The sequence below is a fragment of the Ailuropoda melanoleuca genome, chromosome 17, assembly GCF_002007445.2.
Source record: "Ailuropoda melanoleuca isolate Jingjing chromosome 17, ASM200744v2, whole genome shotgun sequence".
Classification (NCBI taxonomy): Eukaryota; Metazoa; Chordata; class Mammalia; order Carnivora; family Ursidae; genus Ailuropoda; species Ailuropoda melanoleuca.
The window spans coordinates 11,291,806-11,313,481 of NC_048234.1; the positions used below are offsets into that span (position 1 = coordinate 11,291,806).

The 21,676-nt window shown below is 55.4% G+C and overlaps 1 protein-coding gene across 9 annotated transcripts in view; it reads right to left on the reverse strand.

Annotated features, from left to right (window-relative positions):
* Positions 1-250: 250 nt before the first annotated feature.
* EPN2 (epsin 2) overlaps positions 251-21,676 on the reverse strand; it is a 79,008-nt gene continuing 57,582 nt past the window's right edge. For 5 of the 9 annotated variants that reach the window (XM_034647430.1, XM_034647423.1, XM_034647426.1 and 2 more), the window contains 6 exons: positions 21,417-21,527; positions 20,384-20,558; positions 7,624-7,797; positions 6,939-7,025; positions 4,704-4,919; positions 251-3,083 (listed from right to left, as the gene is read on the reverse strand). In XM_034647430.1, the coding sequence (XP_034503321.1) occupies positions 2,785-3,083; positions 4,704-4,919; positions 6,939-7,025; positions 7,624-7,797; positions 20,384-20,558; positions 21,417-21,527 (1,062 nt within the window). In that variant the 3' untranslated portion in view covers positions 251-2,784. The remainder of the gene's footprint in view (positions 3,084-4,703; positions 4,920-6,938; positions 7,026-7,623; positions 7,798-20,383; positions 20,559-21,416; positions 21,528-21,676) is intronic. The other 4 variants (XM_034647431.1, XM_034647429.1, XM_034647428.1 and 1 more) reach the window with 1 other exon arrangement.

Here is a 21,676-nt window from a genome sequence, read left to right on the forward strand (position 1 = left end):
CCCATCCTCCTGCTGTCGGAGCACCTGTTCCACCACTGCCCGGAAAGGAGGCTGTCCTTCAGCCGCACTGCCTCTGACCACAGGCTCCCCAGTCCCCGGGTGGGGAGGCGCACGCACCAACGCCCTTGCAGGCCACCTGTCCCGCACGTGCAGAGGCTCACGCAGGCGCGAGGACCGGCTCCTGCCCACCCGCCTGAGGTGGGAGACCGATACGGATGGGGGTGAGGGAGAGACACAGCCAGAAACCGCATCATGATACAAATGATAAATTATATTTGTACAGTAAATAAGTATCAATAGTCAACACAAGTTCAAAACCAGCCACCGGCCCCTGGGACTGAGAAAACGGCTGGGTGACACCCCTACCACAGTGCCCGTCGGGAGCGAGCACGACGACATGTGCACCACACGCGTGGCAGTGACCGGTGGCCTCGTGATCAGTGCAGCAGGCAATAGGGACAAGGTGCCTGGGACGGGCCTGGGACCCGGGGGGGGGGGCGCAGTGGGTCTCTTGGGGCCTTGGCGGCCCAGTGGCTAAATGTTGGGGCCTCCAAGTCAAGTCAGGAAGGGCTCTTGACTGTTGTGAAAGGATCACTGACCCAGTAGTCAGGTTTGGTCTACTGGCTTGTGAAGGGGTCTGGACTCGCACCATGTGAGTGAAAGCACCTCCCCCGGGAAGCGACCTGCAAGGCTCCACCCTGTCTCCACCCTCCCCTAGGTCGGAAGAGGCCAGACTGGGCGGGAGCCCGCGGTCCAGCCCCAGGTCTCCAGCCCTGGTGGAGACATGGCCGGAGCTCGGGGGGTGGCTCCTCGGGCCGGGGGACAGCCGTGGGGAGCAGCACGGGTGAGCTTTTAAAATGAGGAACAGGAGAGGCTGGAAAAGGCCGTTCGGACACCTGCGCACCTCCAGGCCTGGGCCCTGCTCTGGGTCCCATCTCCCCCGACAACAGGCGAGGGGGGCGGGGCACGGAGGAACACCAGGGGGTCGGCTGCCCTTGGAGTTGGGGCAGAGAAGTCCACAGTGGGAAGCAAGACTGGCACGCCCACAGGCAAGCTGACCTGACCGGATGCAGGATGGGTATGTGTGTGTGTGGGGGGGTCCCTTCCCTGGGGAGAAGCACATCTTGTCTTTCTCTTTCATGAATTCATACTTTTCTTCTAGGGGTGGGTGGGGCGAGGAAAGGAGGAAGGTGGCAGAGGGAGGTAATATGAGTGCGTGTTTGTTAAAAATCTCTGTGAGAATGACTTTTTTTTCCCTTCCACTCCAAAATAAGAGATGATTATTTTTAAGTCTGCAGCGTGTGTCTGGAGTTAGCAGGTGGGTGCGTCAGGGCCGGCCCCGGCCGCTACCTGTCTCGGCCTGGAGGCCGGGCCGCCCCAAGGAGCCCCGGGCACAGAAGCTCTGCCGCCCCCCGGCGCCCGCCATCTCCAGGCCATCCCCATCCTTACCCTGAGTGCGGATTAAGACAGAGGAGGTCACAGACACACGAGGCTCAGGATGCCTCTTCCGTTCCAGATTTCCACTGGGAACGGAAGTCCTTGCTGACCCGTGCGTGCCTTCAGTTACAGAAGGGAATTAGCCGGTAAAGACGGGCGAGGCACATCCGTCCATGAGGTGTTTCTCCTTCTTTAACTTGATGTTGGTGCAGCAGTAAGAAAAATAGCCTGTCTCAGGATCTAGCCCAAAAGGCTGCAGGTCGATCCGTTTGGTAAGTCACCAAAAAAGGGAGGAAAAGAAAAGGCAACTGGAGGCTGGGATTTTTGTTGTTGCTGCTGTTGTAGGTTTTTTTTTTTTTTAAATAAACATCATCTTTTCTGTGTAATCAAATTCCCGTATTTTTCCCTATAAAGAATTTGCTTTAGTTTTTTTTTTTCATAAGGCATTTTTGTCTCTTCCTATTTAAATTTTCTTAGCGTTAAAACCATAAATAAGAGGGTTTAAACCACTCACATGACACGTGCCAATATCTTAATTCAGCCAGACCTGGTAAATTCTATCAAAACTAGACAGTTAAATAAGAACCACGTTATAAAAATATTAGCCAAAAAAAGACTATTAGATAATTTTGCAAACTCAAATATGAAACCGTACTAAACAAATTATGTGCAAACGTATACAAGCATAGAGCCACGCGGCAGGGTTATGCTCAGATTAGTTTAAAGCTTGCTCTAGTGGATTTAATTCAAGAGTTGTTCCACGGTGGTGGTGTTTACTTTGACCTCACACACGAGTCAAAGAAAAATAAAATATGCACAGCCACTTCCCCGAAAAGGTCAGCGTCTCATGGAGCCGGTGCTTCCTTCTGTCCACCCCTGGGACCACCTGGGGTGTCGCCAGCGCTGGGGGGGGGGGCAGAGACACGGCGGCCGTCCCAAGGCCCGGGCCAGGCGGCCTCCCAGAGGCCCTCAGGCTGAGGCTCAGGGCCAGGGCAACGCTGACAACTCCCGCCTCCTCGTCCCAGGCCCCGGAGAGAGCTAGCCAACCTCCAGGACCAGGACCAGGACCAGGACCCTGAGAGGCGACCCCGCAGCGGGCTGGGGGCGGGCAGCTTCGAAAGGCGCGGAGACCCACGTGCTGCGTCTGACGTCTAGCAGACCTGCCGCCGCTCGGGTCTGCGGGTCGGGGCTGTGAAGACAACCCTTTTATCAGGAAGCCGGAACTGGAGAGCCCTAACACCCACCCCCCACGCTCGGACACCATTCCACAATCGAGAGTCCCTGCTCGGCGTCCTCAGGCACAGAGGCTCTGGGCATTCGCTCTGTGGTGGGTCCCAGGCCTGGGCACTAGAGAAGGAAGGGGTTGGTTGTGCCGGTGGCCTGAGCTGCCGAGGGGGGGATGCCCACGCTGCCCACCATGTTCATTGCGGCGGGGCCCAGTGGCGTCAGGGAGGAACCGCTGGCCCCCAGAGCCGGGTGTGGGGCCGTGGAGGTCATGGAGGCCACGGCCATGGGCTCCACACCTGGGCTAGGCCCAAAGGACGAGCTGGTCCCCAGGACTGGGCTCCCCCGCAGCTGGTTCAGCGTCAGCGGCTGGGGCTGGTTCACCTGGAAGGGGTTGACAGGGGCCGAGGCCGCGGCTGCACCTGGGAGAGAGGAGGGGCAGTGGCTGGAGTCAGAACACCCATCCCCAAGTCCGAGGGCGGGAGACGGTGGCGGCCGGGAGCACATGCGCTCCCCCATCTGCCCCTCTGGGGCGGGGGTGCTTCCCCATGCCTGCTGCTCCGCAGAGCCAGGGCGCTGGCCAACGCATGGCACGTACGCCCGCCGGCTGCATCTCCGGCATGGGGACGAGGACACGGAGGCTGCCAGAAGCTCAGGGACTCGTCCGGAGTCACAAAGGCTGAATGAGGCAATGCCAGGTGTGTGCCTCCCTGGGGCTGGCCCCCCAGGACTCCCTCTGCAACTAACAGCTGGCACCGCCCCCTTATTGTGTTTGCCAAGCTCTGTGACCACAGGTGTCCGGGAAAGAGGTACGGCTTGAGAGTCTCCACCCCAGACCCTGGGCCCCAAGGGCTGGCGTAACAAAGGCTCTGAGAAGCCCTGCAGTCAAGAAGCAGATGCAGCTCTGTCTTATCCAGCGTTTCCAGAATTTATCATGCATCCTAAAGCCTTTTTCCCCAGCTTTTAGCAAACACGTCTGTCGAAAGTCTGCCAAAACACCAAGAGCGGCCAGCACGGTCCCCAGGGCAGCCCAGCCCTTGAGCACAAAGGCCGCTGGCTGAGGGGCAGTCGCAGTCACCGCCAGGAGATGCTGTCCGCTCTCCATCCCACCCAGGGGAGGCATTCCCGCACCAGCCCCTCTCGTCACCCTGCAGAGCAGCCCCACCAGAGCACGGCCAGCTCAAAGGTAGGAGAAGCCCCTGGGGCGGGATGGCGGGGCGCCGGGGAGGAAGCCCAGCAGGGCTGAGACACCGGGTTCGGACCCGCTCCACCCAGGGAGTGAGCAGCACGCATGTCCTCGCCCGTTCTCAGGACCACAGGGTTGGGCAGGCACTCCACATCCCACTTCTGCCCTAGGGTCCCCACCCTCAGCTCTTCTAAGTCCTGTGGTCCTTCTCTGCAGGGTCCTGTGAGGGGCGATGGCCCCGGACTGCAGATTCTGCTGTCTGAGGGAGGAGCTCAGACTGAAGTGACACATCCCGGCCCCTTGGGGAGCCCAAGGCCTTGCTGGGCAATGCGGGGTGGGGGGGATGTTCCCCAGAGGGAGAGGCTTAGACAGAGCCTGGCAGCAAGGGGGGATGGGTATGGCTGTGGGAGGACAGAGTTCCCAGCCCTGGAAAGACAGAATCTGGAACCTTGAATGGCTACACTGAGGGTCTGTAGGCCCCTAGAAAATGACCCCCCCCCGAAAGGGGAATGTTGGACAGCAAACCCCAGCTCTTCCTCACTCCGCCACTGCCCTCCCCAGCTGACCGAGAAGTGGTGCTCGCTGGAGGGTCTCCCGGCCAAGGGCACCAGGGCCAGGGTAACTTCTGCTCAGTGGTCTCCACTGAGAGGAGGGGCTGTTTTCCACCCATCCCCCAACCACACATCCGCTTTCTCACCCGTCCCCCAAGCCCTGGAGAGGCCCAAGAATTCCGGGCATGCCTCCGTGTCCGTGTGTACGGCAGGAAAAGCCCTGGGGAGATCAGGGCCTAAAGCCTGCCCCACACCCGTTCTCAGGAAGGGGAGACACGCAGAGGGAGCCCCAGGAGTGAGCGTACCTGGTGCCAGGAAAGGGTTGAGGGACTGGGCCGGCGGGGCTGGCCTGGTCACCAGCGAGTCCAGGTTGACCAGGGCCGCGTTGGGGCCCAGGAAGGACTCGGGTGTTTTCCGGGCGCTGCTGGGCTTGCTTGAGGCGGTGGTCAGGGGCTGGCACTCAAAGGGGTCGGGGCTTGTAGTTCCATTGTTTTGGGATGGCGGAGAGGCCACGGCCTCAGCTACAAGACAAGGACACACAGGGGCACAGTGAAGACCGAGGTTGGGGCCCCGAGACAGCTGCATCCGATGCCCCTAACTCCAGGAGCGCCCCGTGCGACGCAGACATTCAGGGGGGAAGCTCCATGGCCACGCCCAAGGTGGGATGGTCACTGCAGTGTTGTTTCCTACACACGCAGCCGGGGACAGTCAGCCACAGGGCAGCTTCCAGAACCCCCGTTCATGTAACCCAACTGAGCACAAGGACAGAAGGCCTAACGACGAGGAAGACAGCCGAATCACGTCACGGGAAAGGGCAGAGCTGGCAAAGCTGGGACAGCACGATCCTCCAGAAACGTTAGGATGGTATTTGGGGCTGCGGGCCAGGCATGGACAAAGGACATTTTTGGTGTTTTCACTGTCAATTTTCTACAATGAACATGAATTTCTTGATAGAAAAGAAAGCAAATTAAAAGTTCAGCCCACAGAGGGTGTCCTGAGACAGGCCGGTGGCAACGTCAGTGCTCTGCCAAGTTACGATGTGGCCGGGGGCGGGGGGTAAAGGTTCTTAAAAATGGTCATACTCTGCACCCCGCGATCGCACTTCTAGGAATCCAGTCTCGGGAAACAGTGCGAGACGGGAACGGGGACTCAAGCATAAGGATCTTCACCATGGCGTTATTTACTTCAGCAAATCCTGCATCAACCTAAAACGTCCTTCCCAAAGGTAAAGGTCAAATCCGTGCTTGCTGAGCAATACGAAGTATTCCACAGCTACGGACCGCTTTCTGAAGAATTTTTAACGTCACAAGAAAATGTTTTCAACCCGTTATTCCGGGGGGCGGGAGGGGGGGAGTCAGGATTCGATGCTTTCCGACAGTATGAGCTGGACAAAAACCACCGTATAAACAAGAGCTCAGAAAAAATGCTAGAAGTCAAACACAGAGGCTGGGGTAGGGAGGATTACGGAGGAGTTCCAGTTCCTTCCATAAACTTTTCCAAATTTTCTACAGTGGAAACAGCTCTAGAACGGGGGGTAAATATCTTGCAAGTGCACGGAAGGACCGTCCATGTAACAAGGCCACACGGCCTTCTTGCTGAGGTGCACACGGGTGGGCAAGGACCGTTAGGTTGCACTTCTGCCTGCAGAGGAGACGCGTGGAATTTTGTTTTTTTAACGCAGCAAAAGAAAGACCCCAAGAAGCAGCACGTTCTAAGTTGCCTCTGGTCCCCTGAGCTGAGAGGGGACCAAGGGGTGGTCAAGGGTGCCAGGCTGCTCGGACCTTAGATGGGGGCCAGCCGGGCCTGTGGCTGCTGCTGGAGGAGGTGGTGACAGGGAGGGAGTGGGAGGGGGGCAGATGGAGAAGAGGGCACAGGGAGAAGCAGATGAGGGAAGAGAAAGAAGATTAGTTGCTCTATGTGGCTGGGAGGTGTGGCCGGGAGATGGAAAGAGGCAGCCTGGCTCTGCCCCTCAACCTCTGGCCTCCGCCCCCTCTCCCGGCTGGGTCTCTCTGACCCCACCCTGAGGCCCTGCCATCGCAGGGGCACTGGGCCGGGGCTCTGACAGGTGCGGGGTGGGAGCCACAGCCTGGGGTGATCAAGTGGGGGCAGAGACGCCCTGTCCAGGGCCAGAGCTGGGGCTGTCTGCACAAGGGGCACCGTGGGGAGTGGGAAGTTGGGAGGAGGAAAGCATACGGAGGCAGGGGTTCAGATGGGGCGGTGTGGGCCCAGGCTGGGCTGGGCAGGCCAGGGCAGGGGGCTTGTGCAGGCAACCACAACGGGCCCGGGAGCAGGGCTGAGACACAAAGGTGAATGAGACAGGAAGCATGGGCCCAACAACAGGAGAGGGTGAGAGAAAATCTCCACCGCGTGACTTTTCACTGCTGATGTGTGAATTCCTGCGATCAGCCACTTACAGCACCCAAGATCAAAACACAAAGCAAATGCAGGAAGCTGAGAGGTTCTGAAAGCTATTATTCGCGCTGTAACTGGACCGGTCAAATGCATAGAATGTTACGGAAACCACGACCACCTTCACATACCTGTTTTTTTTGAAGTTCGGAGGTTGTCAAACTCAGAAAAGTCATCTTTAATTGTACCATTCAAATTACTGAAGAGATCAAAGGCCCCTGCGTGAACACAAGAGGCTGGTGACTGCGGGTACACCACGACCTCCCCATGATTCTGCTTGCCGGTCTACAACCGGGGGGTGGGGGTGCTGGCAGCAGGCAGGGGAGAGATTTCTACCGCCGATCATGGGGGAGAACTGAGCAGCAGAGGACAGCTCAGGGTCACCTGCTGGCCTGGGAGGGGGCTGGGCCAAGGATCCTGGCCTCCCAGAACATGTGTGGGGGTGTCTGCCTGCCACTGCTCCCACCAGCCCCACACCAAACTGAAGGAGGGGCTAATGCAAGGGGAGACTTCTGAGCCAGTTGGGAGACCTGGAGAGCACCTGTAGGAAGCTACTGGACGGAGTGCCTAGAGCACAGCCTGCCCAGGCCCCCTCGGGAAGCTCCCTCTGGACAGAGGTATAGGGGCGCAGAAGGCCTGTGAGCTCACCCTTCACAGTGGGCTTGTGGCACTGGGGTGGGGGGTGCTGGGGACAAAGGCTGCAGGTGACAAGGGTGGCAAGGGCAGGCAAACCCACAGGTCCTATGCCGAGGAGCCAGGACGGGAGGGCCGTGCACCCAAAGGGGCTCTCAGAGCCTGGGCAGAGCAAGGTCTCACCAGAGGACGAGACGGGTTTGGCGGCCGAGGCTGCAGCCCAGGCGTCCGCTGTTTTCCCAGTGCTGGGGGCAGGCTGCTGCGGGGCCGCCCAGGGGTCTGAGCCCTTGGGGCCGGAGTGTGCGCTGGCGCCCGTGGGCACGCCCCACGGGTCAATGGAGGCAGCTGGCTTGGCACCTGTAGGAAGGCAGGGTAGGCTCAGCTACGTCCTCAGAAAGTTCTGGGCAGCTGGGGTGAGAAAGGAAAGGGCACTGGGCCACATGAGCCACACCCGGGTCTGCCCCATGTCAGGACAGGTGGCCACCCTAAGGGTGCTGTCCCAGGCCGGCAAAGCTGGACCGAACTGAAGGCCAGGGCTGACAGCCGTTGGGGTTCCCACCCTGGGGGGGGGGCTGGGCCCAGACTACTGGGAAGGTACCGGACAGCAGAGCAGAGAACTCTCCCAAATGTCTGCCACACACAGTCCCACATGGAGGTCCCTGAGCTAGGTTCAAGCCCGCCTCCCCACAGTCCACAGGCCTCCTCCGCAGAGCGAGCCCTGCCCAGGCCCCCGCTGCTCCAGCCACAGGCCCCACCGGGCCCCGTCCCCACCTGCTTTGAGTGGTTTCTACTTTTGACAGAGGGCGAATAAAACAGATGAGGACGACCTGGAGAGGAATAATCAACGAACGCCTATGCACCTAGCCGACGTTTTCAAACAGTGAGTGACAGATCAATTTAGGGGCTCACAGCTGGCCTTTTATAGAAGGGTGAAACACCCGAGCGCACCTAACGGAAGGTGTCGATCTGTTGTGCGGACCTTTCATCCGATACATGTAGACATGGGCGTTACTCACGCGTAAATGCACACATACACACGTGACCCATGGCTCGCCTTCCTCTGTGACGGTCACAGCCTATGTTTAAATGTTTAAAAGCCTGCCCCGCCATGGCACCCGTCACCCCAATTGGACTTCTGTGCTAGCCCTTCCCTTGATCCTTCCTCTGGTTCTACTCCGTGGAGGTACCTTTAAACACCCTATCGATCAGCTGTGCCTACTTTCTTCACTTTGCACAAACAGAAACACTGTACACATTCTTTGCGACGGGCTTTGCTCACACCACATTTTACTTGGGAGACTTCACCCGTGTTGATGTGCAGCTGAAACCTGTTCCCTTTCACCGCCCTAGAACCTTCCACTCCAGCAGGGGAGGAACCACAGCTGATCCGTCTGCTGAAGGTACCGGCTTGGGTTTGTTTTTGTGGTGCTTTTTGTCGTTCTCCTGTCCGGGTTCACTCGCACCCGTGAGGACCTCGGGTCACGGCTCCTTCCCCTCGGCTGAGTGACGTCAGGGTGGTCTCCACACACTTGTCCCATAAGGCATAAGCCACGTGCACGCAAGTCCCGGTGCTCCAGCAAGTGGCCGTCACCTAATGCTTCGTGCTCACTTTTTCACGCGTGCCAATCGTGGGCGTGCACGGTCACCCGGCTGTTTTGATCTGCATCTCGCTGCTCCTTACTGAGGCCGTGCCTCTTGGCATGTTTGCGGGTCTTCCGTGGTTCGTCTCTATCGAGAGCCTGTCCCGGTCCTTCTCCGCCTTCCTTTGGGGGTGTTTATCTTTCTCTTCTTGATTTCACAGTTCTTACCACGCTCTGAATACTGTTTTACGGAGGTTACAAAAGCAAAGAAATTACCTCCCAATTTGTGGCTCTTCTTTTCACTCTCCTCAAAGTAGCTTTTGAAGAGCTGAGAAGTTCTTAGATTGAAGGGGGTTTAACCTGTCAGTATTTTCCCCTCTAATGTGTGCTTTTCCTGACATTCAGGAAAGCCCTCCCTACACCTCAACCGTCTTCCCCTAGAGCAGCGTCTAACAGATTCACAGTTCGCCTCGCACGTTCACGTATTTGCTCCATTAGCAACTGATTGTTGCATATGGTATAAAATACGGATTCGATTTCATGCTTTCCGACCCGAACGCGTCATCCCGGCGCCACTCTCTCCCCACTGACCAGCACACACTGCTGCCTCTGCCATAAGTTGTGGGGTCACAGATTCACTTCTGGGCTCTCCGTTCTGATCCACTGACCCCGTTGTTTCCAGCCCTGGGCTTTCTGGATTATCCTCACAGATATTCTCATGATGAGAACTGCTATTTGGTACCTGATACCTTGCTCTTGTTCCTTGGGGGTATTGTGGCTACTTCCGGCCCTTTGCTCTTCCATAATCATTTTAAAACAAGAATCTTGTCAGTCGAGTTAAAAAAAAAAAAATTTAAAGCCTTGAGGGGGGGCACCTGGGTGGCTCAGTCAGTGAAGCGTCTGCCTTCGGCTCAGGTCATGTCCCAGGGTCCTGGGATCGAGCCCCGCATAGGGTTCCCTGCTCAGCCTGCCTCTCCTTCTCCCTCTGCCTGCCGCTCCCCCTGCTTGTGCTCTGGCAAATCTATACCAATTTTTTTTTTTAAGATTTTATTTATTTAACAGAGACACCGAGAGAGGGAACACAAGCAAGGGGAATGTGAGAGGGAGACGCAGGCTTCCTGCTGAGCACGGAGCGCACGCAGGGCTCGATCCCAGGACCGTGGGATCATGACCTGAGCCAAAGGCAGACACTTAACGGATGAACTACCCAGGCGCCCCTAAATAAATAAAATCTTTTTAAAAATTACAAAAAAGGGGCACCTGGGTGGCACAGCGGTTAAGCGTCTGCCTTCGGCTCAGGGTGTGATCCCGGCATTATGGGATCGAGCCCCACACCAGGCTCCTCCACTATGAGCCTGCTTCTTCCTCTCCCACTCCCCCTGCTTGTGTTCCCTCTCTCACTGGCTGTCTCTGTCTCTGTTGAATAAATAAATAAAATCTTTAAAAAAATAAAAAATAAATAAATAAAAATTACAAAAAAAACCCTTGCTGGTATTTTGTTCAGAACTGCACTAAATATCAGATCAATTTGAAGTATTCACCATAACAGTGAGTCTTCCAAAAAACCACAATCACAGGACATCTCTCCATTCACTTAAGTCCTTCTTTAAGTGAATGATTTGAAGTGCAAGATTTCAGTGAAAATTTCAATGAAAGAATTAAGTGAAAGATAAAGAAATTAGAGAAAATTTAAGTGAAGATTTCAGTGAAGGATTTCAGTGAAAATCTTTATTTTATCCTTTATTTCCATGAGGAATTCCTTCATACAACTCTAAAATCTATTTCTAGGGACTCGATTTTATTTCTTTGACAGAGAAAGCACAAGCAGGGGGAGCAGTAGAGGGAAGAGAAGCAGGCTCCCCAGTGCGGGGCTCGATCCCAGGACCCTGGGATCATGACCTGAGCCAAAGACAGATGCTTAACTGACAGCCACCCAGGTGCCCTGAGACTGGTGTATTTTTAAAATTTCATTTTCATTCGTTTATCATATGCAGGAAAAAATCCATTTTATACACTGATTCTTGCGGCCGGCCATCTTTTTAAATTCTCAAGCCTAATAATTAAAATTCATGCAAATTATTTATTCTTAGAATTCTAATACCTCTTCATTCTAACAGAGTTACATGGGAAGTTTTTGGATGGTCTACGTACATGATCATAATACTAATTCTTCCCAGTCCTTGTGCTTTTTCCTTCCTTTTCCTGCCTCCCTGTGCTGGCTGGGACCACCGGAACCAACACAAAGCCCGAGTGCTAAGTCAGTGTCTCTGTCTCGCTCTTCAGGATCCATTTTACGTTAAAGCCACTACGTTTACCACTTCCAGCTTTTCCTCCTTCTAGAAGCCCTTTATCAGGTCATGGAAACACCTCATCACCCCAAGTCTGCTAACACTTTTGCAATGAATGGCTGATAAATTTTACCAACTGGTTCCGGGCTCTATTAAGATGACAACATGGTTTTCCTCTTTTGGTCTGTAATGTGGCACATGAACAGGTCTTCGCGGGACCTGCTCTGAGCGAACAAAGTTTCTCACGAGGTACTATATCATTTGTGTGTTTTTCAGTTTGGATTTGCAGTTGTTTCTTTTGCTTTCTGCGTCTGTTCTCGTAACTGGGGGTGGCCCGGCAGGTCTGTTCTCAATGTACGTCCTGTCTGGTTTTGGTGTTGAGGTTATGCGAGTCCCATAAAACCAGCAGGGACACTCCCCATTTTCCTACCCTCTGAAGGAGTTTGTATAAAGGTGGAATTGTTTCTTGAATGGTGTTAGAATTTGCCGGTAAAGCCCTCTGGGTGGATCGTGGGGTGGGGAGGATTTTTAAGTCCTGACTCAGTGCCTTTAATGATTATAGCACTATCCCTATTTTGGGGTTTTCTGTTGTGCTCTGGTCAGCTCTGCTAAGTTTTCTTTCTAAACCTTAAGTTCTCAGGTTTGTAAGCATAGAGTTGATCAAACAGCCCCTTACTCCACGGGAAATCTTGGCACTATGTTCCTGTGTTTCACTCCTCATAGCATCTGTGTCTTTCCTCTTTTTATTTTATTTTAAGCAGGCTCCACGCCCAGCATGAGGCTTGAACTCACAACCCTGAGATTGAGACCCTGAGCTGAGATCAAGAGTCAGACGCTTAACAGACTGAGCCACCCAGGCGCGACCCCCCCCCCTTATTTTTTAAAGGTAATCCTGCCAGGAAATTTGTCTGTTTTATTTATTATTCTTTTTAAATACCTGCATCTGTCTTTGTGGATATTATCACGTGTCTGTGTTCTAAAGCACGAATTTCTGTTCCTATCCGTATTTCATTTCTTCCACTTTATTTGGGTGGCAACGCTACGCCGAAAGCTGTCACTTCCCCTCATGCTGTTTCAGGTGCCCCAGCACTTCTGAAATAAAACTATTTACCTCTTTATTTTTGGTTCTCCACATTTCTGGTTCGCGTTGTAATTTCTTCTTTGACTCAAGATTTCAGGAGTGTTTTTCAAGTATCAGGTGTAAGGAGTTTTTCTAGTTTTCTTTTTGTTGTGGGGGATACTGGGTCAGAAAATGTGCTCCCGGGGCTCGCAATTTCCAGAAAGGTGTTGAGGCTGCTAGCCTTTATGCCCAGCACGTGATCAAATTTTTGTGAGTTTTTCAGAATGTGTGTGCTCCGGTCCCTGGGAACAACAAATCCACCACCACCTCATGAACCGTGCTGCTCAAACTGGGTTACATTCTCACTACTGGTGAAGTAACGTGAAATCTACATATTGGTCCCTGCACCCCGTTCCTGGCACAGAATTCCCGAAACCCCTGTCATTTCCTAAGTGACCGGCCACTAGAGCATCTCCTGCTTGAGTGGATTCCTGGCCGGCTCCTGGCTAGAGCCAGAATAACCTGAACCCCCAAGCCTCGGGTAGAAGCTGGGATCGTTCTATTAACCTGTAAATGTTGCATTTTACTCTCCTCTTACAGAATACCTTCAGTGAAGACAGAATTCTGGAGGACCACGGTTGTTTTGCTGGTGTTTCAAGATTTAAAATGCATTTTACCACCGTTCTTGGAAGAAAGGATTTCACTAGGGAGGGAATTCAAGACGGATGGGTTTTCTTCCAGTGCCCTCCCCCCGAAGACCTTATCCCACGGGGCTTCAGTACGTGCCGTCCTTGCTGAGATGTCAGCTGCAAGTGTGCCTACTGCCCCTGTTCCACAGACTGTCCGCCCCTGTGGGTTTAGGATGCTCTCCTATGGTGTTCTGCAAGTCGCCTGCCCATGCGCCCAGGTGGGGATTTCTTTTATTACATCCCACTTACGATTCACGAGGCTTTCTATTACCATTCACGAGGCTTTCTATATCTGAGAAGCAGCTCCTTGCTGCGAGCCTAAAAACCCTCCATCACACTCTTTTCAAACTTAAAACTCTTCTGGAACTCCAAAGAGAATGTGTATTAGATGTCCTCATTCTGCCTCTGTGCTTCCCCAGCCACACTGACGTCCCCACTGCTCCCCAGAGGCACACAAGGGCATGTCCACCGCCTCCTGCCTCTGGGCCTCCAAGCCCCTCCATCTTTCCTGCTCTTCTTGCCTTCACTAACTCCTGGAATCGCTCAGCTTTCTTGTAGAGCACTCATTTGCCTCAGAGTCTCCCTGGGCTGTGATCTCCAGCAGGGCACAGGTGAGCCCCACCCCTGCAGGTGGGAGGGTAGTACCTGGGACAATCTGGCTGAGCTCCGAGGCTCAGAGAGGGCAGCAGGAAGGGTGGTGACTGCCAGTCTCAGAGAAGACCAGGGGATGCAACCCAGGCCTCCAGGAGGACTCACGGCCCTGGGCCCCATTCCCAGGCATGCCCCTTAGCAGCCCTAGCAGCCGCGTGCAGGGACGGACATGCAGGTAGGACTGCCCCTGACTTGCAGAAACATGAACCCTCTGCTAGGTGTTCTACTGTGCTGGCTTTATCGCTTCTGCTCCCTGAGATGCTGAGTGGCTTTAGAGCTGGCCTGCCGAGCCTCTATCAGCTGCCACCTTCACTGTCTTTTCACTTCTGGCTGGGAGCGAGTGGCAGGGGCACAGGGAAGGGGAGGACAGGGCTGCCTTTGCTACTTCCCAGACTTGTCACTGAAACCACAGCAATGCCGTGAGCTGGACACCGGCCAAGGAAGATCTGATTTGCAATGTTCATTCCCACCATCCCTGGGACACGTAAGCCTGTCAACTCCTGTGTGGACGAGGGACTTCTGCTGCTGCTGCCTCAAACCCACAACCCTCCAGAGGCCTCCAGAAACACCCGCCTCCCTCCAGAAGCTGCTCTGAGCTTTCCACCTGGTCTTCGCAGAATCGCACACAGAGCCACCTCCCCGTGACGGCAACTGCTCTCCCCAGGCCCAGCTCTGCCGGACGTGACACTGGTCCTGGCTGGAATCACAGTGGGGACAGGCCCTTCCTCTGCCCCGACAAAGCGCCTCACAGGGCCTCGGTTCTGCATCTCCACCAGAGCGAACGACATGGTAGAAACAGTGTCTGGGAGAGAACAGGACTGCGGAGAGACCAGCACCTAGATTTGGCAGTGCTTCACTCACCATGCAGTTCAGGGGCCACCAGAAGTGGTTTGCAGCGGTGGCTGTCCTTAGGCATCTCTGCAGGAATGTCAGGAAAATACACCGTCTCCTCCCTTCACATACAACGACTCTGGGGAGGGCCCGGGCATCGGGGTTCTTAGAAGCTCCCAAGTGACTAGAATGGGCAGCCGGGACGTGTGAGTACCACTGAGCTCCTGCAGCACTCAGGTGCCCAGCCAAGCCTTCTCGGAAGTGGGGGCCCAGCATTGGAGGGCCAGCTCGGGCACACAGGCACCTGGCGGGAAGCAGCCCTGCCTCCCACCCACACGTGGTCCTTGGAGTCACCTTGCTCTATCCGCGCAACATCTGGCCAGCATTCAGCAGGCCGAGGCCCAAGTCCTGCCTCTGCGACAGAAACAAGAATGTGTCTACTGAAATCAGCATGGGGGTCAGGGGCAGCCAGTGACCATGGGATGGGGTGAGGCAGTCCTGTGGACAGGGGGACCGTGTCTTCCCAAGCATGACATCTGAATCACGTGCTGACACAAAGTAAAAAGAAAGAATCAGGAGCTCACAGGAACCCAGGCAGCCCCAGGCTTCAGCCATTACCCTCCTGGCCTCACACAGGTACCCCCTCAGCAACTGCACCCCTGCCGTGCCATATGCAAAGGCAGGGTTTGCTCCTGCATCCCGACCCTCTCTCAGACAACGAGGGTCTGAACACACTAGTTTTCCCCCCCAACTGATAAACACAGAAGAGTTAAGAGTCAAAACAAAATACCGTGATCTTTCTGGAAACGCTCTTTCCACACGAACGCTGTGACAGCCGAAACTGTATACACGGCACGGACTTTCATGCCTCCCCCACCAGTGGCCATGACGCCGAGCCTCCATCATCCTGGGCTCGCAGGCAAGGCTTCCTTCCACACAGAGCCCCCCACTGCTGCGCAATGCCACCCTCCGATTGTTCGGGAGCCTCTTCTGACCCTCAGTTATTTCCAACAGGCCCTGCCTCCCTTTCAGAATACGCCAAAACAACAAAGCCCACAGCTCGGCCAAGAACCGTACAACCCAGCACGCTCTGGCCCAGAAAGCACCCCCGCCCATGTTGCCGCCGTGCTTAGCACGGTCCCTGCTCAGAGCGCTCTTGATGAGGATTAAAGACACCCTTGGTTCAAACCCTGGCCAGTCATCCGGACGACCATGGATGAGCAGCTCAGCCTCGGGGAGCTTCGTCAGGCTTCCAGTCTACGGGTGGAGGTTGGGGACCTGTGAGCGTTCGGGCCACCGTGCTGACTTTTTGCTGCATGGTGGGCCACGAGTCATGGGAGGCTACACACCGTGGCCCCTTACTGTCCTCAAACCTACCCGGGGGAGTCAGGTAACGTGGCTTATGTGGGCTTTCCCATGGGTGCTGACTGCCCACCTAAGCTCGCCTGTGGGAAAGCAGGCAGCGGCGGGGCTGACACGGCAGACGACCCCCCAGTGAACGGCGGCTGACAGCGCAGCCGCTGGGGCCCGGCACTCCGCTTTCCTCCTCCATAAATGGACAGTAGTTCTGCTGCAAGGCTCCTCTGTGCTCTGTCCTCCACGTCCTCGACAGGGCCCGGGCCACGCCACAACCCCAATAAATAAATGCTTGTTGAAAGCGCAAGTGAATGAGAGCAAAGGAGGATGGAACCCAGGGCAGAAAAGATCAAGCGGCTTCCGGCCTCCTCCTCTGTGGGCCCATTCATAGGGAGCACGTGTTCCGGGGCCCCTCACCCGGCAGCCAGGCTCCTCCGAAGCCTCACACATGAATATTCATGTGCACAGGGGGCTGTCACATGACGGGGTCACAGAACTGAGTGGCGGGGGTCACCAAGACACCAGCAGCACCACCTGCTGCCACTGGGGCGGAAGCCGGCCTCTGTCCCGGCCCGGGCAGTGAGCGGGCCTGAGCCAGCCAAGGCCTTCTGAATCACCGGGCTGTGGGCCCCTCTCTTACCAGGTGGCTGCTTTGTGTGTCTGGAACAGAGGAGGAAGTGCCCCGCTGACCTGGCGGGTTCCGACTGCCCTCCTCTCAGCCCTCAGCATTTCCTCCCAAGGCCCACTTGGCCAAGAGGACCCCCGTGCTGCTTGGAAGGAACTGGAAATGGCAGGGCTGGCTACAAACAGCGGCTCTCAAAACAGTGTTCCTTTCATCCAGAAGGCACAACTATCAGGGCTTGGGCGGGGCCTCTCCCAAGCTTTCAAATTTATAACCGTGTTTCTGGGCAGTGGGGTGGCCCAGAAAACACACACGAGCAGGTTTTATGAGAGACCAGTCGCTAAGTGTGACACCACGTCCTGCTCTGGAGCAGGCTGGGAAGACGGAAGGCGCTGTGACCATGCTCCCGCGCACTCAGGAGCTGCTCGCGAGGCCACCTCCTGCGGGGCTGCAGGAAGCGGAGCGCCGCGACGGCGCCACCACCTCCACCACCTCCGGGGTCGGCCACGGGCTGCTGGGTGACAGTGCTCCAGCCCGCCACTGCCCCAGCGGAGCCTCTAAGGATGTCTGCAGATGCTCATCACGTGGTGCGAACGGAAATACCTCCGCCTACTTACAAAACTGTATACAATACGACCTCAACTATTACAAACAAGTACCCAGAAAAACCAGGAAGCAAAGAAGCTAACATGTTAGCACCGGTCACCTCTCGATGCCAGAATCTTCGGTGACTTCTCCAGGACGTGCTCGGCCACAGAAGGCTTCTGCAGCAGTCCAAGATGGCACGACAATTCCAGGATTAGGTGCCATAAGCACTGAACCGGCCCCTAACTTGCTGTGTGGCCCCAGAGGAAGGAACAGCCTCTCTGGGCTTCGGTGTCCCATTTTCTCTCCAAGTCACTGGTTAAAATGCCAAGTGCGTCAGAACCAAGGAGAGGCCTCCAGGTTGGGCAAGAGGCAAGAGACAGCAAACTAGCAGTCCACGAACCGCACTGGGCACCTGTAGATATATTCAATCAGCCCCAACCACATTCTCAATTTCTAAAATTCATTTCACTGTCAACATTTAAAAAACAGATTTCAAGGGGCGCCTGGGTGGCTCAGTTGGTTAAGTGTCTGCCTTCAACTCTGGGATCAAGCCCCACATCGGGCTCCCTGCTCAGCGGGAGCCTGCTTTTCTGTCTCCCTGTCTGCCGCTCCCCCTGCTTGTGCTCGCTCGCTCTCTCCCTCTGTCCAATAAGTAAAAATCTTTAAAAAAAATAAAAATAAAAATAGATTTAGAAAATCTAGGTTTCAATCTTCTCTTTTAAAATTTGGATTCATAGTAGCCAAAAAGTGGAAACAACCCAAATGTCCATCAACTTCTAAATGAGTTAAACACAATGTGGTCTATCTGTAAAATGGAAAATTATTCAGCCAAAAAAGGGAACAACATAGGGACACACACTACTACATGGATGAACTTTGAAAACATTTTGTTAAGTGAAAGAAACAAAGGCCACATCATGTCTGACTTCCTTATGTATCGGAAATAGCCAGATACAGGCAGATCCAGAGACAGAGCACGGCAGACCAGTGGTGGCCAGGGGCTGGAGGAAGAGGCAACAAGGAATGACTGCTCAGTGGGAACGGGTTTTCTTTCTGGGGTGATGGAAATGTCCTGGGATTAGTAGTGACGGTTGCACAACACCGTGAATGGCTAAGAACTACTGAACCGTCCACCCACGGAGCACCATCCCCATGCGACAGTCGGTGGCCACTGGGTGCCAGCTGCCTCTCCTCGGCTCTCTGTGTCTCTGGCTGGCTCCTGGTTTCCGCTGTGTGCAGCTGTGTGACAACCCCAACAGCTGGAGGTGGCCCCACTTCACCCACCAGGAGACTCCCCAGCACCCTAGGAGGTCAAGTCTCTGGCTCAATCAAGACATCCAGCTCCGGGGCACAGCGCTGTCCACCAGCCAAAGGAAGGGAGGAGCTAACCTTGTTCACTGCAAAGTCGTAAATTTGGTCTCCCCTGGCCAGGTAACACATACCCACAGTAAGTTAAGTCAAACAGTAAAAAAAGGTAGACAGTGAAGGTCTGTCTTCCTCCCTCTGCCCCCCAGGCCCCACCCCAACCACGTCCCATCAGCCACTGACTCAGCATAATCTTAAACTCACCTGGCTCCTAGGGTGACTGCACTCTTTCCTGGGCACTAGAAAAACGTCCCATCTGCCTAATGACCCATTACACAACTTTCAAAGGGACTGCGAATCTTTCCTGAAGAACATCCTACCCACAACTCAAGGTGGCCATCACATTACAAAGGAACTATTTTTTCAGACTTAACATGAAAGTCAAAGCCACTGTCTGGAAAGGGCCCCGGGTGGGCATTTCCAGAAGATCTGCCTTCACAATCCCCATGTATGCTCAGCAAGACTTTAGACCACAAACTCCCTGGGGCCACAGCACACAGGCCACAGCCACGTGAACCGCCAAGCTCCTGGCTGCCGTGCGACTACTGGCTTTCAGTGGGCGAGACCTGTGGGCCATTTGGCCTCCAGTTTGCCCCAAGACCCAGAGGGCTCCTGCCAAAGGGAGTTTGGGGATCCGCCCAGGTCCCCAAAGCCAAGTGCATCGCCAAAGGACATCTGGGGCTGACACGGCCTTCTGGACACAGCTGCCAAGCCCCGAGTGGGCAGGACCCTGACCCCACGCCCCTGATCCCCATGGCCTGTCTCCGCATCCACCAAACGACTGCATGCCCTCAGGCTCTCACAAGCCCAGCCTTCCACTGGGAACACCCCAGCCTCTTTGTGGCCTGGTCACCTGCTCTTCCTTGCAGATTCCTCCGAGATGCCTGCCTCATGCCCACCAGGCTCCTGAACAAGCCCCATCCCAGGACGCTGGTATTCCCATCTTTCCCACACCCGCCCAGGACCGTGAATGCAGGACCATTACCTGTTTGTGTCTGGGTCCCTGGATAGCAGGACAGAGCCTGGCATTTGGTACACTTCGATAAACATCCAGGGAACTGAGCTGAATACAAAAGATGGTTCCAGTTTGGGGAAACAGAGACCCCAAAGAGATACAGGCCAAGTTGCCACAAGATAGACAATTGCAAGCTTCTAGACAGATCAGCCGTGGCTGGCAGGGCTCGGAACACCCAGAGGGAGCCTCCCAGAGCAGCAGGCTGGGTTGGAAGCCATCACCAAGCCCGCAGGCCAAGCCCTGTGTCCAGCGATCAGGAAACCCTATGCCCAAGATTTCTACCCAGATTAAACTGATTGTGCCACACTCATGTTGCAAATCTCCTCCCACAGATTCACATTTGGCATTAAACAGAACTTTAAAATATCCATTTAGCCTAGTAAATGGACTTACTGTTGCAGTAAGTAACAAGTAAAGAGAACGATAGCAAATATATCTTTTCATTAGCCATCATAGCACACACACCCTAATTTCTGGCTAATTACAGAACTTGATTGACAGGTTTCATGCTGTGTATTAGAGTTTCTTAACCGGGGCGGGGGGGGGGGGGGCTGGGGGCAATTNGGGGTGTGCTGGGTGCAATTCTGAGGCTGAGAGACTAGACACATGTCCCAGAGGAGGGACAAGGCATTTCTGATGCGTGTGGGAAGCAGAGAGGAAGTCAGCTTTCCCTCTACCAAAGCAGAAAACCACTCAAAACAGGAGGGCACTGTACCACCGTCGTCAGGCGGACCCAAATGGATGTTACAGCCGGGGACTGGAGAAGCCTGGGGTACTCACCGCCAAAGACCTGCCCCACTCCCCCCTCCACCGGGTGACAGAGAGCACGAAGCTTGGTCCTACGGCCCTTCACACACCCAGCAGGCAGGCACGGGAGACAAATGAGGCGGGTATTTACCGAATGGTGGCCAGGGGTCTGAAGTGCTGGATGGGGCCGCCGGCCCGCCCCAAGGGTTTGTCTGGTTAGCTGAGGCTGACCGGCCCCAGGGCTCTGCTTTCTGGGCAGCAGGGCCTGAGCTGGGGAGGGCATCCATTAAATCCAACAGAGTGGTCTGCTGTGGGTGGGAGCCATGCTTGTGAGACAAAGAGAAGGGGACAGGTTTTACTTCGCTACAGTTAACAGCAAATATCCACGTTAGCCATAAATACCGTCCTTGCCTCTTGGGACTAGAAGCCCTCTGGGCGGGGCCAAGAGGAAACTGAGCTGCCCCACCCCCTCCCATCTCCTGCCCCACCCAGCCCACCACCCCACAGAACCACTTCCCACTCCAGCCCAGGATCTACCCACCACGAGCTGTTTACTTTGGGCCCAATGCCCCACCCACTTGCAAACAGCTCCCAGGGCTTTCCAGGATAACCTAGGCTGTGCCCCGGCTGCAGGCCCTCTCCAGAATGCTGTCCCCTCAGCTGTCAGCCATCATCCAGGGCCCCCTATCCCAGGCCCTGCCCTGCCCTCCCACTCCCACGGCCACCAGAGCTGCTGTCAGGGACCCCATGGCACCATGACCTGGGAGACCACCGGAGACCACCGGAAACCCCGGCCCCGTGAGGGGAGGGGGGCCTGACTTGTGACTGAAGGTGCTTGCTGGGAGCAGAACCACGTCNCTGAAGGTGCTTGCTGGGAGCAGAACCACGTCCTGGTCACCTCAGGCCCCATGCAGGCAGCCTGGCACCGAGTAAGGCTGACGATGGCAGTGAAGCCCAGCACTACTGAGCCTTACCCTGTGCCAGGAATCTGTCGCCCGTGCCCATCTTCTCTCAGGCTGGCCCCTGGAGAGCCTTGGGAGTTAACAGCACAGGCGGGGGTGTTTTCGATCACGCCCTCCCCTCACTCGTGCTCATCACGGAGGAGTACATGAGAAGGCGCCATACTCTGCGGGTCACCGCGGTGGGATGGTCTCTAACACTGACCTCTCCGGTGGGGCGCTTACCTCTTTCTTTTTTGGAACCTTCACCGTGTCTCTTCGGCTTTCTTCTAGGGCCATCTGTAATCTGAGGTCGTCACCCCGCCTGAGGCGCTCTTCCTGCAGAGGACAATGGGACTGTAATAACATCACTGTGCAGAACAAAGCAAGGTCGGCCAGGAACAGGGCGCACAAAATCAGAGTACGCATTATTGCAAAGGAAGATCGAAAACAACCCGCAGAACAGTTATTCTTCTATCCTGCGAGCGTAGCCCAGAGGGTTCGTT